Raw genomic sequence first — 16,381 nt, forward strand, 5'->3', positions numbered from 1 at the left:
TTCTTTATTTAATATTATAATTTTCTATTATGCCGAGAAATTTACTTTTAAGCCATAAATAAATAATATATTTAAATATTATTCTTTGAAAATCCGGGATGCTACACGCTACACGACGGTCTGAAGAATGCTCTTTCGCGCTACGCGAATGATTCAAAGATTAAAACCCGACTAGTTTGTCCTCCGCGTTACGCAAAGGGCGAGGCTGTATGATATTCATGCTACGCGGAGGTGATCAAAGACAAGAAAAATAAACCTAATTGTTATAAAACCACATTTCAGCCTCTATTCGAGATATCTTCTGTTTTAGCAGCCATTAACGACCTACAGGACGATTTTGCGCCATCTCGTGTAACACTCCGGCCTCTCGTACCACCAATATTGTCCGCTTTGCCTCCGATGGGTTGCCCATCCGGGAACTCACGACTTTGTTTTTGGTTGCCCAAAACGCGTTGGTGATGTTAAGAGGCAGGACATTATTTATGAACCAAGGATCTCTCTTGTCCACGGCCGATGTGGGATAGCCTAAGAGTGGGACGATGTTGTGTTTGCCAAGGGTGTTACAAACAACCCCCCTTTGGACTCATCGTCCTCGATGAGGCATGTCCCATCATCCCGAACGGCACAAGAGTGGCTCTGATACCAACTGTAACACCCCGGCCTCTCGTACCACCAATATTGTCCGCTTTGCCCCCGATGGGTTGCCCATCCGGGAACTCACGACTTTGTTTTTGGTTGCCCAAAACGCGTTGGTGATGTTAAGAGGCAGGACATTACTTATGAACCAAGGATCTCTCTTGTCCACGGCCGATGTGGGATAGCCTAAGAGTGGGACGATGTTGTGTTTGCGAAGGGTGTTACATCTCGGAGCTCTCGGTTCGTCAATCATTCCATGTTTTCATTAATTCAACACATAACCAAGCTGATCGTCATGCAGATGCACTAAATCCATTATGACCACTTTAGGTGTTGGATTTTGTATGAAATTGAATGTCTCATTGTTTTATATCTGATATTGGATTGAAGTGTGATTGATTCTCTGATTAATCTATCTTTATGTTAGTTTTGATTGTTTAAAAAGTTGTTTGTCTAGGATTAGGGTTTATCATCAATTGATAAGTTGTTTTAATCAACATTTAGGATTAATGACTAATAGTCATTGAACTGTAACCATTGATCATTGACTTACCCAAAAACTTATATTAACAAACTGGTAATTAAGTAGACAACATTCAATTGTGCCAATTAATCGGATTAGGTTCTGTGTATCAGCACGACCAAACTATTGTATTTAATAATTGCTTATCAATTTTAAATGACACTTCATGTCTTTGTGTTTATCCAATTGATAGTACTCATTGTTATTTAGTGGATATCATAACCCAAACCTGAAATGTGTCACCCTTTTCCTAAATTGTTTTACAACTAAAGTAATCGAGTTTTTGTAATCAATTTTTTGAAACCGCTTGACATAGTCTGGTCGCTTAGTATAACTATTAATAAATCTAGAGTTTAACTCGCACTTTCCACTAATTCCCTGTGAAGAAATACTTATTTTAAGTTAGTATGTATTTAAGTTATATGTATTTAAGTTAGTACATACTTGTTTTTTTGTTAGAGCACGACATCTACAGCAACCCCCAAATTTGGAAAGCCATGCTGCCACATAATGTAGATGTCGTGCTCTAATAAAAAACAAGTATCTAGAAGTTAAATACCTATAACTGGTATGAGTTATTAAACTAAACGGATAGACGATGTCAAGCTGTTTGAAAGATTTGTTAGTGAAAACATTATTACTTTGATTTGTAAATAACTATGAGGAAATAACCAATCTCTATGTTTCAGGTTGTGAAGCAAGTTGGACAAGTAATTAAACCAATTAGAAAATCTCTTTGTTTGAATCAATAAGCAAAAGACAAAATATTTGGCTCTTCTGATTATCAGAACTTAATCCGAACAATTGGCACAACTGAATAATAATCTAACTGATTGCCAGTTTTAGGTTTTGATGAATGAAATCAATGTTATGGTTATGATAAACGGGTCAATGACGATAAGAACTTAATCCTAAATGTTGATGACCTCAAACCAATTAACTGATACAATCTTAAGTATTCAATTACAAAAAACTGTTTAAGCAAACAAATGTAAAGATTCAACTAACTGAATGATTAACCAAATCGAAATCCAATATTAAGGTTCAAAATACCAAAAAGTCTAACCACAAACACAACCCTACACCCGGAGATGGTCACGAAAGCTTTAGCCTAGCATAAGAATTTTGGAAATCTTGATTCTTGATTGAGATGATGAGAACTTGAATGATTGTGGTGAGTGGTAGGTGTTAGGATGGTGTATGACGGCTCCAAAATCACCCAAGGATGTTAGTATATGAAGAATAATCGATTTAGGGTTTATCCAGGCTTATATATGAAAGAAAAACAAGAAAAAACAGATTTCCCGTCAGACCAAGCTGTAAGCTACCGCCTGGTCACCGTAGCTTACGGTGGGACCGCAAGCTACGGTGGGAAGCTTCTGACTTACGGTGACCATTATTACATTTTCATACTCGTCTAGTCGAGAAACTCAAAATTCATATATTATGGGTTCCGGGACTCATTTTCTAGCGTTGGATATGCCCGTTTTACTTTAGATGCGCACGAATCACTTCCGAACCCCCTGATTGCTTCCTTTTTGACAATAACTCAATTCCTTGCCATCCTAAGTGCACCAAATTAGTTTTTGTAAGTGCCGAGCATCTGTAAACATAAAACCACTCAAAGTACTCGTGTTTGATAGATATAAACAACTAAAACGCACGATATTAAACACTTCAAGCACGTTTTTTCAACCACACATCACCACACTCTGGCCAGACTCATCATCATCATCATCATCAAAATCATCATCATCATCATCATCATCATCATCGTACTCAGTATATCCCACCAATAGCAAAGCTATGGTAGGGTCTGAGGAGGGTAAGATGTAGACAGCTTTACCTCTACCCCATAGGGATAGAGAGGCTGCTTCCGGTGAGAACCCCGGCTCGATAGTAGTTTTGCATCAAGCCTTGGACATAAGGCACATAACACTCTATCATCGGGACACCGGCTGATCGGTGTATGTACCCTTGTCTTTCGGCTATCAACGCCACCACATGATGCCTGATTAACCTTCCACCACTTTTAACGCAATTTCACTTCTGGCCAGACTGTGTTGTCTTAACTAGGCCCACGCTGATTTTAAAGTTTGGCTTGGACGTTCCCCCAGAAACCACACGCCGACTGCTACTTGACAGTCGTTGTGCCGCCACAAGAGCAGAACTCTTTGGCGTAACACACGGTGGGACGAAAATCCAGGTGGGCTCGGGATTTGAATTGACAACCATGCACAATGTCTAACTCAAAATCTTCAATGTCATAATTCATCAAAAATAAAACAAATAGAGTTCGAACTTAGGTCTCTATTAGAAAACCCAAACCTTTTACCACTAGACCATAAATGATGGACTGAGAACTTTGTATTTCCATTTCTATTAATATATTTTAGATTGATTTTTAATTGTCTGAGGAAAAAAAAGATTATATGATTAAAACAAAATAAAGCAAGAACCAAAAAATACGTTCGGTGTCTCTCATATTTAAAACAACTAGAAATTTAAATAGCAAATATTTTGTTGTGATTTTCACAAAAATGACCTTGTACTTTATTCTAAAACATGTATTTTTGTCCATCAGAGATATTTTTTCACAAATACACTCAAAAGCAATCATGCCAATAGAATAGATATTTTTTAGTTGCGGTACTATAATGAAATGACATAAATTGAAAGGATTCGGGTAGACTCACCGACTCAACATCCCATACAGACAATGATCGGGTTTTATCAACACTTAATTTTACCGACAGACGCCACCCATAAGTCCACTTCAATTTTTATATTTGTTTTATTTCCACTACCGTAACGAATATAACTGAAACCGACCAAATTCGAGTAAAGTTACCGCCTCAAAGCCCGGGAACAACAACGTTTGGGATTTACCACCTCCCGGGTTTTACCGACCGAATTAATTTGTTTCGCTTTAAATGTTTCATTCTTTATAAGTTAATATTTTTATATATTAAAATGACGAATTTTGTTTTTGGGTTTTAACAGTCGGTTACCAACATTGTTTATGTCGTAACAAAATAACCGGTACACCGAATATACGTCGACTCAATGGCATAACGCTCGGGTACCAACGAATGGGGTTCACGGGCCGAATAAATATGTTAATTTTTTTATAATACGTTATACGAGTGCCAATGTGTTTTATTTTGTTTTTTTATTTTAATTATTTTTAATTTTACAAATTTATTTTGAAGGTTTAGTTCTGTTGCCTTAACGAATACAGGGATAGCAACGGAATTCATGTTGACTCGTCGCTACATGCCCGGATTTTACCGACAGATTTCATAACGCAACGCGAGGGTAGATCACAAGTTATTTGTTTAGAGCTCCAATTGGGCCAAGTGGCGCAACACAATTGGCCACACCAAATTTTGTGTTTCTTTTTTCTTTTTTAAAGAATGGATAACATGTTATCTAAAAACACCAAGTTATTTGATTTCATATATTCATTGCTACAAAATTGGACTTGATACAATAAGTCTTTCATTCATTAAATCATGCTTGTGGAAAATAATCTTGATTAGACTTCCAACGGCAAATTTTCAAAACACTAATTTCATTCTTGGCTTCAAACAGTAAAGTCTTGTATTCATATTTATGTTTGTGGAAAATTATGTTGAGGAGACTTCAAACAGCAAGTCTCCAAAAGTTGTCAATATAATTTATTGCAAAGAACCTAGCTAGCTTACTTATAGGAGTTATGGCATAACCACAAATATAACAATAACCACATATATAGCATGACACTTCTTTCACTTTCAACCATCTTATTAGCAACATGTACATTGTTCTGTATCCTAAATGTTTCAGGCTATTCAGATGAAGTTAATGCTCTCCTAAAATGGAAAGCAACTCTCCATACCCGAAATGCCAGCATCCTTCTACCTTCATGGACACATGATCTTAACACAGTGTCTCCATGTAACTGGTATGGCATTTCATGTAATGATAATGGCAGCATAATCAGATTGAACCTTTCCTCATCCAGTTTAAACGGTACGCTTGATCACTTGTCCTTCTCCTCTTTCCCGAATCTTGCATACTTTGAACTTAGCATAAATAACTTTTCTGGGATTATCCCATCCGAGATCCGTCAACTTACAAAACTTGTTTATCTTGATTTCTCGGATAATCAGTTCACCGGAATAATCCCACCAGAGATTGGTGAACTCAGAAAACTTTCCACTCATAATTTGTTTATGAATCAGTTGAGTGGTTCTATTCCGCAAGCTGTATGTCAAATGAGATCACTTTATGGGCTTGGGTTGTCTAATAACAATCTTTTCGGCGTAATTCCTACCTGTTTCGGTCAGTTATCAAATTTGACTTATGTTTATCTGAATAATAACAAAATTTCTGGTTCAATTCCTATCTCTTTCGGTCAGTTATTGAATTTGCGTTTTCTTTATCTGAACGATAACAATATTTCGGGTTCAATTCCACATGAATTGGGAAATCTTTACCAGCTAGAGAAGCTTTATATAAACAATAACAATCTAACTGGATTTATCTCCGAATCTTTGGTCAATCTGAAGAATCTAACCGACTTAACTTTGTACCAAAATCAGTTGACTGGATCAATCCCTAGAGAAATAGGTAACTTGACTTCACTCATTTGGCTGGAGCTACAACTGAATAATCTCACCGGTCCTATCCCTGCCTCTCTAGGTCGACTAAAATCCCTTTATGCGCTTCGTCTCCATGATAACAAACTTTCTGGCCCCATCCCACCAGAGTTAGGAAACTCGACATCTCTTTCTATTCTGCATTTAGCATCCAACCAACTCAATGGTTCCATTCCGCGGGAGTTAGGAAAGCTGGAGTTAGTCGACTTTGAAATGAGCAGCAATAGTTTTTCTGGTAGGTTGCCTGATGAAATCTGCGACGGGAGGAAGCTTGAGTATCTTGCCCTTAGTTATAATAAACTATCAGGTCAGATTCCGAAGAGCTTGCACAACTGCTCCAGCTTGACTCGAGTTCATTTTGATGGGAACCAGATTACCGGAGATGTTTCAGAGATCTTTGGAGGAGTCTATCCGTACCTCAATTACATCAATCTCAACGATAACCAGATTCATGGAGAAATCTCAAACAACTGGAGTAAGTGCAAAAACTTAGCCACGATACAGATGGGAGGCAATCGAATCCAAGGTAGCATACCTACTTCACTTGGAAAGTTAAATCAGCTGGGAGTTGTTAATCTTTCATCCAATGATTTAGTTGGAGAGATACCGAAAGAATTCGGAAGACTCATGGAAAAACTTAATTTAAGTAACAATAGACTTTCGGGTCAGGTGCCTCAGGAACTAGGATCACTAGCACAACTCTTATCTCTTGATCTGTCCATGAATAAGTTGAATGGGTCCATTCCGTCCTCCCTCGGGCAGTGCTCGAAACTCTTTTATCTAAACTTGAGCAATAATGGATTTACTGGTGAAATCCCTATCCAATTTGGTAGATTGGTTCAGTTGCCTGTTCTTGATTTGAGTCACAATGAACTTTCTGGTCAAATTCCAGATAGCTTCAAATCAATGAATGGGCTGTTGAACATCGATCTTTCTTATAATCACTTACGAGGTCCCCTTCCCAAAAGCGTAGTCTTTGCGAATCTTTCGATAGAAGCATTGCAAGGGAACACTGATTTGTGCGGAAACGTTAGTGGGTTGAAACAATGTTCTACAGAAAGCCCTACACCAAATCGGAAGCACAAACTTGCGCTGGTGATTTCCCTTCCACTTCTTGGAGCGCTTCTACTTGGCGGTCTACTGGGAATATTCATCTACTATAGTTGCACACCGAAAATTCTACCACCAACACAACTTGTGAACCAACCTAAACATGGCAAAGATTTCTTTTCGGTTTCGACCTTTGATGGAAGAGAGACTTATGACGAAATTGTAGCCCGAACAGAGGAGTTTAACGAAGCCTATTGCATCGGAAAGGGAGGGTGTGGAAGTGTGTACAAAGTGGAGTTGTCTTCAGGTGATACAGTTGCTGTAAAGAGACTTCACTCGTCTTCTGAGGTGATCAATCACAATGAGTTCTTAAATGAGATTAGGGCATTGACAAGAATACGACACAGAAACATCGTCAAACTACTCGGCTACTGTTCGCACTCTCAAAACTCATTTTTGGTCTATGAGTATCTCGAAGGGGGTAGTCTAGCTGATATATTGAGCGACAAACGTGCTAAAAGTTTTGGTTGGATGCAGAGGGTGAACGTTATCAAAGGGGTCGCATACGCTCTTTCATATATGCATCATGATTGTTCACCTGCTATCATTCATCGCGACATTTCAAGTAAAAATATTTTGCTTGATTCAATGTATGAAGCTTTTGTTTCGGATTTTGGTACGTCCAAAATTTTGAACCCAAATTCTTCTAACTGGACTAACGTGGCCGGGACATTTGGATACCTTGCACCAGGTAAGCTATTTTCCAATTGTTCATAATCATAACATATTATTAATGCCATCGTGTTATTACATTTTGTAGAACTCGCTTATACAATGAAGGTAACCGAAAAGAGTGATGTTTTTAGTTTTGGTGTTCTAGCTTTAGAAATCATCAAAGGAGCGCATCCTGGCGGTATTATTACTTCCCTAGCAACTTCTTCCACCGAAACTGTCAACTTCACAGAGTTGTTGGATCATAGTCTGCTCGTTCCACCACCGGAAATTAAAGAAGTTCTAATGTCAATATTGATTCTTGCCGATAAATGTGTTAATTCGAACCCTGAAATAAGGCCTACAATGCACGAAGTTTCGCAAAAAATTGCATGTATCATTTGTGACTGATACAACCAATGTCACACTTGGCGCAACCCAGCAGACCCGACCCGCTATTGATCCAGGACCCGAACCAGTTAATGACCCAGTCAACAAAACAACCATTTAAAACCATTGGATATTTCAAAGTTGTTATTTGCTTTTCTCACGCTTTATTTGCATGCATGTAGTTAGAGAGTGGTCCCACCACTACTCCACTTTCCATATTTCTTGCACAAGTTTAGGATCTCATGTTTACATTATTGTACTGCATCATTTTCTATTTAAGTGTAATTTTGCATTGAAAAATTAGTGAAGAAAATTGTTTCAAAAGTCTTGTTCTCTTCCTTCTATTTTTGGAGTGTGATCAGGATGCTGTGTAGTAGTGTCGTCAGTTTTTTAAAAATTTGTGTCGATTTTATGTTGTTTACCATTTTGTCCATCGATTACCATTTATAAACCTGAGTTATCATGAAAGTATTGTATTATCTTAAGACTAGTTTTGGAACCCGAACCCATATACTGAGATATTTTGAGAACCTTTATAAGTTGTAAGGATTTTAAGAACTCAATATAGACCACACATTTAATTAAATGAGTATGAAATATTTGGCTGGGAATAAATCTGATTAAAAAATAAATCAAGAGAGAGAATAAAGATTTTTATAATTACGCAAGTTTAAATGTTAGTTACACATGTGTAATAAGTCGATACGTTGTGTAAAAAAGTACTGTAATTTTTTTTACGTTACTTACACTTACGTATTACATGCGTGTAAAAAAATTTTCAAAATTTTTTTTTTGTGTGTGTGTGTGTTTGGATCAAATGCAAATGGAATTAACATGTTAAACGTATTTGTACATTAACTTTCCCATATATATATATCTCTATATAAAACTATAACTAGAAATTCTATTGAATATAATTGTAATCACATTTAGAACTTAGAAGAATTCACAACAACAAACCATCACATAAACGCCATATCATATTTTGAACTTTTCTAAATAACCCTACTTTTTTTAAAATAACAAACCTTTACAAATTCCATTAAAAAACATTATAATCGTGTGTGTATATACATACAAACCCGTCATCTTACAAGTCTACAGGTTTGTATTCACAAACCCTATCTTCACCAACTTGTTCTACAATAAGAGAAGTTTGTCACCATAAATACATTCCTTCGTCGCATTAGTTGAATCTCAATTAGAGGAGCCTGATGTAGGTGTTTGAAGAAACACTAATCGACCCCGGGCAGATTACGGATAATCTGGGGGTTAAATAGATGTTTCCCACGAGGGTTAGGTCCGGCAAGATGGTTATTCTTCTGATGACCTGCAAAACAGACACCGTGAGCTCGTCACTGAGAAGGGGGGGTTACCTCCTTGTGACCACCTTCCGGCGTGAGAATCAGACTAGATTGTTCTTGAATATAAGTGTATATTAAGAGAAATAGCTAGAGAGAAGATGATGATACCGTTCCAAGGTGTTGGAGTATTTATAGCCGAAGGTAGGTTTCCAAGCAGGTACAGCCGGCTGAATAGTATTCCTGTTCTACCAACTGTGGGCTACGCACGTGCCATGCTGATGGTTGGTGGGTAGGCAGCGGCTGATAGTGACCAGGCCGGCTGTGTACTATTCCTTTTCCACCAACTGCAGGCTATGGACGTGCCCCAACAGGAGTTGGTGAGTAGGCAGCGGCTGATAGTGACATTAAGTAGTAGAGCGTGCTGCTCGTCGTACTGTTGTCAGTGAGCTGTCGCAGCTTTGGTCAGATCTTTTGTCCATACCTTGGCAGGTATAGTACAAAAGGTCCTCCAGTAGCGTACGGACTGGCTCATTTGGGCGGGAGAGTTCCCGGCTTTGGGCGGGAGTATTCCCGGCTTGCTCATTCCTTCTTCAGGTGACATTACTGAATTATTTAAGAGTTAGTGCCTTGTGCGTGTAGCCTTGCTGCGCGGGTAGCCTTCCCTGATGGCTAGTATCCGCAGCTGCGGGAACAGGCGGAGTACGTCGACCATTGGGAGGCTTTTCCTGCGGGAACAACTTGCGTACTGCGCGTAAGGACGTCACGTCTCTGAGCATGGTTGGTCCTGCGGATCCAGTTGGTCTTTGCGCAGACGTCCCTCTAAGGTGAGTCTTGCGAGTTCAACTGCGCAGACGTCCCTCTTCGAGGTGAGTCTTGCGGGTCCAACTGCGCAGACGTCCCTGTTTAAGGTGAGTCTTGCGGGTCCAACCGCACAGACGTCTCTGTTGAAGGTGAGTCTTGCGGGTCCAACTGGGCTCTGCTGGGACCTACCTCTTCAGTGTTGTAAAAGATAATATATACAAACCCGTCACCTTACAAGTCTACAGGAGCCTGATGTAGATGTTGTAAGTCCTTTGGCAAAGAAAATAATGATTGATGGATTCCATTTGGCCTACAGTGGGTTTTACAAGGAAAGACTATATATCAAATAATACTTATCGAAAATCAGAATATATAGTGTCTAGTATTATTAAAAAAAACAGTTCATTTCTACTAATCTTTTAGAAGGGTATTCAGAAGGTTGTTAACTGAGAACAAAAAGCTAGCTTTAAAGTAAAATTAAAAATTAAAAGCTTTTATTCAATAAAATGTTTATTTAACGTTTATTTTTAATGAGGAAGGTTCATGTACATTTTGATCTTAACACGAGTTCGTAGGAAATAATGTCAATTTATTTAAAAATGCGAACGTAAGAAACAATACCAACTACAATATCAATCTACATAAACAATGACTTATAATAACAAAGAAAAAAACCTAAAAACTACAACAAAAGAATCAAAATCAAGAACAATATAATAACAGCATATAACAGCAAAAGAAAATATCTAATAATAACAACAAAATATAAATAAGCAAATATTTATAACGCCTCATAATCGAAAATTAGCAAATACGAACGAAAAATAGCAGCAAAACACCTATAAAAATAAAACTAATTATAACAACAAATTAGTTCTCACCATTTTCATGTTAAGAATAAAATGTATTTGATCCTGTTTTTATTTTTATAGCTCCATCTTTGATAGGTTAATGCTAAGTTACAAGAAAATGACGACATAAGATACACATATTATTGAAATCTTTATTCCGTCATCTAGTTAATGAATCTCCTCCGGTTTCACCCACAATTTTTTTGAACAACCAATATTATTGAAAACCAAAGACTAGCAAGAAGCTAGTCAACCAAACAACAAAACATCCGCAAACAAAACACCAGATTTTCACCCACAAATGATATTATATAAACAGATTAGGGTTAGGTAAAACAAAAAAACTATATCATTATAACATGTATACCATTAATGGTTACAACTGGGACAAGGTTCACTTATCTTTATCCAGTTATCTATTTACGTTATCATTTCTCAATTATATGTTTCTTTAATGATATCAAACATGATCTACCATCGTAATTATAATTCAACTCTTTACATGTAAACTCAAATCCAAATTCATGATAATGACGAACCCATTATGAGACAAACACGCATCAAGCACCAAAATAGACCCAAGACGGATCTTGATTCTTTTCTTTACACGTGAAAAGACGGATTAATAGAACCATAATTTATTTTCAAAATTTCAAATTTTAGAATAACAGAAGGCATATTACAAACAATATTAGATGCATATAACCATTGCATTAAACCACAAAATTGGACAATATATATTCTCTCTTTTTTAGCATATTATGCAAATTCCTGCATTGAATATAATGTTTGGTTGAATCAATGGAAATGGCAATCTTCGTTATCACATCATTTTGTTGGTGCTTGTGATTATACCCAATAATAAAGAATATATGTGTGATAAGTATGTATGAGTTTCATATATTTGACTTATCAAATGGATAGTATTAATCTTGTTAAAAGGTTGTTTGACCTATACGAATCTTTCCCATATAATTAACGTTACATTCAATTACGTGTACCTTGTTATTGTTCAATGAACGGTAAATATGTTGGTATAAAAGTTGGTGAATGAAAGTTATCGGAGAAAAATAAATGGATTAAAGACGTATATGATATATAGTATAAAGGGTGAAATTGAAACTTAAAAGGAACATATATATTGAGTTTTTATATTGATTTCAAATTGGTACAAAGGCTTCAATCTCTTGTATCTTGTTACCTTTCAGTGAATAGTAAATATGTGCGTATTGTCGTCTTTGGTTTTATATGTATATTGACGATTGGGTTGATTTCTAGCTAATCGGGTGTAGTTTTATCCAACAGTCTCCATCACATTCGACGAACAAAGGAAATGAAAAATGACGATGCATGTGGTTCTATTATCGATATGTTGGTGGCTATTGAAAGTTACAAATGAAAAAGACTTCATAGTGAGAAGATCATGAAAAACATCAAGGTAAACATGTTTGTGGGTCAAAGACATACCGAAATTGTCATATTTTGATTGTGATAAATAATGTAGTTTGGAATGTAATCGGGTATGATGCATGTTAAGCCCTGTTGATTTGGTTTCCGTTTGTGATAGTACTATTTCAATTCTAGCTTCTTGCTAACGCTTTTTATAGTATTTATGTAGTTCAAAGAAAAAATAAATTAATATAACAACGAGAATAATGTTTGATTATATGTTGTGCGGGCCTCTTCCGCAACCTCCTAAGTCCTACCCCTCACTTGACCTTAGGTAAGTCCATACTAACAACGCTAACTTATATCATATTTATTGTAATTTGTATACATATCACAAAACAAGTAGACGAAAAGATATGATACATATGATAAGAGAGACTAAAGCATCAATATTTAGAGGATACGTAAAAGTTTGAACAGTCAAAAAAAGCATATTAGCCTACGGGTTTCGGTCCTTGGTAAAGGGACATGGTGAGGTGAAAAAAAAAATCATGCCATGGACCACCGTGTCACATAAGAACACTATCAAGAAGGAAACTCATTGTTATAAGAAAACCATCTTAAGTCAGGTTATGAACATGAGCCTATAAAATTTCAAGCTTTAATCGTACACTATATCCATGTAATTAGACTAGAAGACTAATTGTTGTAAAAACTGATATAATACTGAGAATTCAAGGATAACGTGAAACCACGTAGCTCACATAGCCATGTAAACAAAAGATGTGAAATAATATTCTTCCATTATAATTATGTAAACTATACTCTTCATATAGATTATTTCTATTGGCCGTAAAGCTCATTTTATGAATGGAAATAGAAATTGTAGGGGTATGGTACTAAACCCGGTTTTACGACCCTAAATTTATTATGTTTGGCTTATTTTATTATATGGACTAATACAATGTTATTGGGCTGAGGGGGTTTTGTGGAGGTAACCCTAACTGGGCCAGGCCCATTAGGGTACCATGATGGTGGCCATGAGGCTCTCTATATAAGGAGGTCTCCACCTCCTTATTAAAGGCCATGCTCAATAAGAGCCACCACCATATTTTTGTGTCTGTAAACAAGAGATCCTTGAGATTTCTTAGCAGTCACCTCCGCCCCCAAAAGGCCATTGCAGATCTCAAGCAACTGGAGAAGAAGATCAAGACGTGGTTCGTTCATCTCGACATCCGTGGAAACATCGTCACGGATCAGGTCAGAATCATTTCATGTTTCGACATTGGCGCCATCCGTGGGACGGCAACGAACTACCCTTCGATCTTCTTCTCCAGTTGCTTGAGATCTGCAGCCTTTTGGGGGCGGAGGTGACTGCTAAGAAATCTCAAGGATCTCTTGTTTACAGACACAAAAATATGGTGGTGGCTCTTATTGAGCATGGCCTTTAATAAGGAGGTGGAGACCTCCTTATATAGAGAGCCTCATGGCCACCATCATGGTACCCAAATGGGCCTGGCCCAGTTAGGGTTACCTCCACAAAACCCCCTCAGCCCAATAACATTGTATTAGTCCATATAATAAAATAAGCCAAACATAATAAATTTAGGGTCGTAAAACCGGGTTTAGTACCATACCCCTACAGCTACCAAATATACAACTTCTATAATTCGACATGGCCGGCTATAAAGGAGAGCCGGGTGGTCGACGGACCCCGGCCCGACACCCCGATAGGCCCGAATTTTTTTTAAAGAAACATATATATATATTTATGAAAAAAATATGTATATATAATCTTTAAACATAATTACACAACCACTAGCTTGGTTTAGTGGTAAAGGGGTATGACTTTCAATCAAAAGGTTGTGGGTTTTAACTTCTAACCTCACTCTCATTTGAGACATTTTAATCCTATTTTTATTAAAAAAAATGTTTTTTACTCAACCAAATCATAAGACCCAAAAAATTAAAGTTTATTTAAAAATTAAATTTTTTAAACCCAACATAATATCCCTTTATATTAAGGCCCAAAAAAATTTTCGCCTTCATCCCAAAAATTTTTAATCGTTCTCAAAGCCGGCCCTATAATTCGAATGTGTTTTTTACATACTTATGAATCCTCACATATTTACATGATTGGTAAAGGTTTTATTTATACTTTGTTCTTTTCTTTAGCTCTAAGGGTCTGTTTGATATGAGGTAATTGAATGAACGAAGGAATGTAATAGAGAATGGAATGGAATGGACAAATGAATGAAATGAATCACTACCATTCCATTATCTTATTTGGTTACCACATAGGAATGAAATGAATAATCACTTTATTATTATTTTATTATTAAATAGTAAACTATACACACTATTTTTTGTTATTTAATGGAACGATAATAACATAATACGATATAATAATAAAAAAATATAATAATATTATAATTAAATATAATAATAATAATAATAATAATAATAATAATTGTTGATCTTTTTATTCCGTTCCTTGAAGGAATGAAAAAAAAAAACATTTTACTAAGGAATGAAAAATGTTATATATGGAAGGATTTTCATTCCTTAGTAATAATTCATTTTATTGATGAAGACAACCAAACATGTTTTATTTTATCCTTTTGAAATGATTCATTCCATTCCTCCTACCATTACTTCATACCAAACGCTAGCTAATGCTACTAATATTTTACTAGAAAGTAAAAGTGCATGATATAAAAAATTGAAACAAAACTTCCTTTTGTATCTTTTTCCAATCATTCCACACTGATTTAACATAAAATTGTCTGAGCAAAAACTTTAGCCAAAGAATATGCCATCACCTTTACAACTGAACAAAACCCTCTGCCACAAGTAGATATCCTTAACAAGCAAACAACCAAAACATTATTATTAAATAAACATAAACAATCTATAAGAACATGACTCAACCTTAACCTTAACATAAATCACACCAACATTTTACATAAAATCTCGTTGCCTACGACACCAAATCGAAATGGCTAGCGAGCAAACGAGATCGGTCGTGCCACTTCTCCTAGTCTTGAACTTTTGTATGTATGCCATTCTTCTAGGCATCGGCGGTTGGGCCATGAACCGTGCCATCGATCATGGTTTCATCATCGGTACACACATAAGTCATAAATGCTCTTTTACATGTCCTATACAATATACATGTACTAATACTAAATATGTTACTAATGTTTTGTAATGTATATATGTTCAACCAGGTCCGGACTTGCATTTACCTGCTCATTTCTCACCAATTTACTTCCCTATCGGGAATGCAGCCACGGGGTTCTTTGTCACGTTTACTTTGATCGCGGGTGTTGTTGGTATTGCGTCGATTTTAGCTGGATTTGATCATTCTCGTGCTTGGGAGTCTGCTAGCAGGTCTGCCGCAGTATCATCAGCTCTAATTGCATGGGCTCTTACTGTCCTTGCTATGGGATTTGCATGGAAAGAAATTGATCTTGAAGGAAGAAACGTTCGCTTGGTAAGTTGTTTAATTAGTTATAATTGTAAAATTATATGATATAAGATATGGTTAACTATATATTGTTGTTTAGTGTAACTTATTATTACTTTTATTTTTGTAATGCAGAGAACCATGGAGGCATTCACGATTATTCTTTCAGTAACTCAACTCGTATATGTTGCGGCTCTTTACGGGTAATGGATCAATGTGGTGGTGGCTACTCAGATGATTGTGTCTATATATTGGCTTGTGATTGTGTTTTGATTGTGTTTGGATTTGTTTAGTGTTTATTTTCCTAATTTTCTTTTGAATTTGACGTGAAGTAATGCGATTTTATTCGTGAAATGTAAAAGCTTGCAATGAATTAATAAAAAAATTTATCTATGTATGTATGTATGTATATTCATATATATGATGCAACATGTATACTTGTTATTTTTTTAAAATTAATAGCCTACAAACTCATGTATTACACGAGTACCGAGTTGAAAAAAAAATATATTAAATAATTAGAAAATAAGACTTAAAAGGTTAAAAAGAAAAGTGGAAAACAGACTTATTTATTAATTGGAGAAAGATAAGTGGGAGAGAGCTCACATAATTGT

The 16,381-nt window shown here is 36.3% G+C and overlaps 2 protein-coding genes across 2 annotated transcripts; both read left to right on the forward strand.

The window, feature by feature from the left end:
- Nucleotides 1-4,797: 4,797 nt before the first annotated feature.
- Nucleotides 4,798-7,974, forward strand: LOC143599281 (uncharacterized). The gene is made up of 2 exons (XM_077077269.1): nucleotides 4,798-7,603; nucleotides 7,673-7,974. The coding sequence occupies exons 1-2, from the start codon at nucleotides 4,918-4,920 to the stop codon at nucleotides 7,972-7,974; spliced, it is 2,988 nt and encodes a 995-aa protein (XP_076933384.1). The 5' UTR covers nucleotides 4,798-4,917.
- Nucleotides 7,975-15,112: 7,138 nt separating this feature from the next.
- LOC143599282 (membrane protein PM19L-like) lies at nucleotides 15,113-16,035 on the forward strand. Its single transcript, XM_077077270.1, has 3 exons — nucleotides 15,113-15,423; nucleotides 15,529-15,794; nucleotides 15,903-16,035. Exons 1-3 carry the CDS (start codon nucleotides 15,297-15,299, stop codon nucleotides 15,972-15,974), a joined length of 465 nt encoding a protein of 154 aa, XP_076933385.1. The 5' UTR covers nucleotides 15,113-15,296; the 3' UTR covers nucleotides 15,975-16,035.
- The last annotated feature ends 346 nt before the right edge of the window (nucleotides 16,036-16,381 follow it).

The sequence above is a fragment of the Bidens hawaiensis genome, unplaced genomic scaffold, assembly GCF_021521415.1.
Source record: "Bidens hawaiensis isolate Kalapana, Puna unplaced genomic scaffold, B.hawaiensis_p1.1 tig00051736_1, whole genome shotgun sequence".
In the NCBI taxonomy this organism is placed as follows: Eukaryota; Viridiplantae; Streptophyta; class Magnoliopsida; order Asterales; family Asteraceae; genus Bidens; species Bidens hawaiensis.

Bases quoted from the DNA above. Each gene is read 5' to 3' on its own strand.
- LOC143599281 (XM_077077269.1), top strand. From the start codon at position 4,918: ATGACACTTCTTTCACTTTCAACCATCTTATTAGCAACATGTACATTG. The intron at 7,604-7,672 runs GTAAGCTATTTT...TACATTTTGTAG, and splicing joins ATTTGGATACCTTGCACCAG to AACTCGCTTATACAATGAAG.
- LOC143599282 (XM_077077270.1), top strand. From the start codon at position 15,297: ATGGCTAGCGAGCAAACGAGATCGGTCGTGCCACTTCTCCTAGTCTTG. The intron at 15,424-15,528 runs GTACACACATAA...ATGTTCAACCAG, and splicing joins CGATCATGGTTTCATCATCG to GTCCGGACTTGCATTTACCT. The intron at 15,795-15,902 runs GTAAGTTGTTTA...TTTGTAATGCAG, and splicing joins AAGGAAGAAACGTTCGCTTG to AGAACCATGGAGGCATTCAC.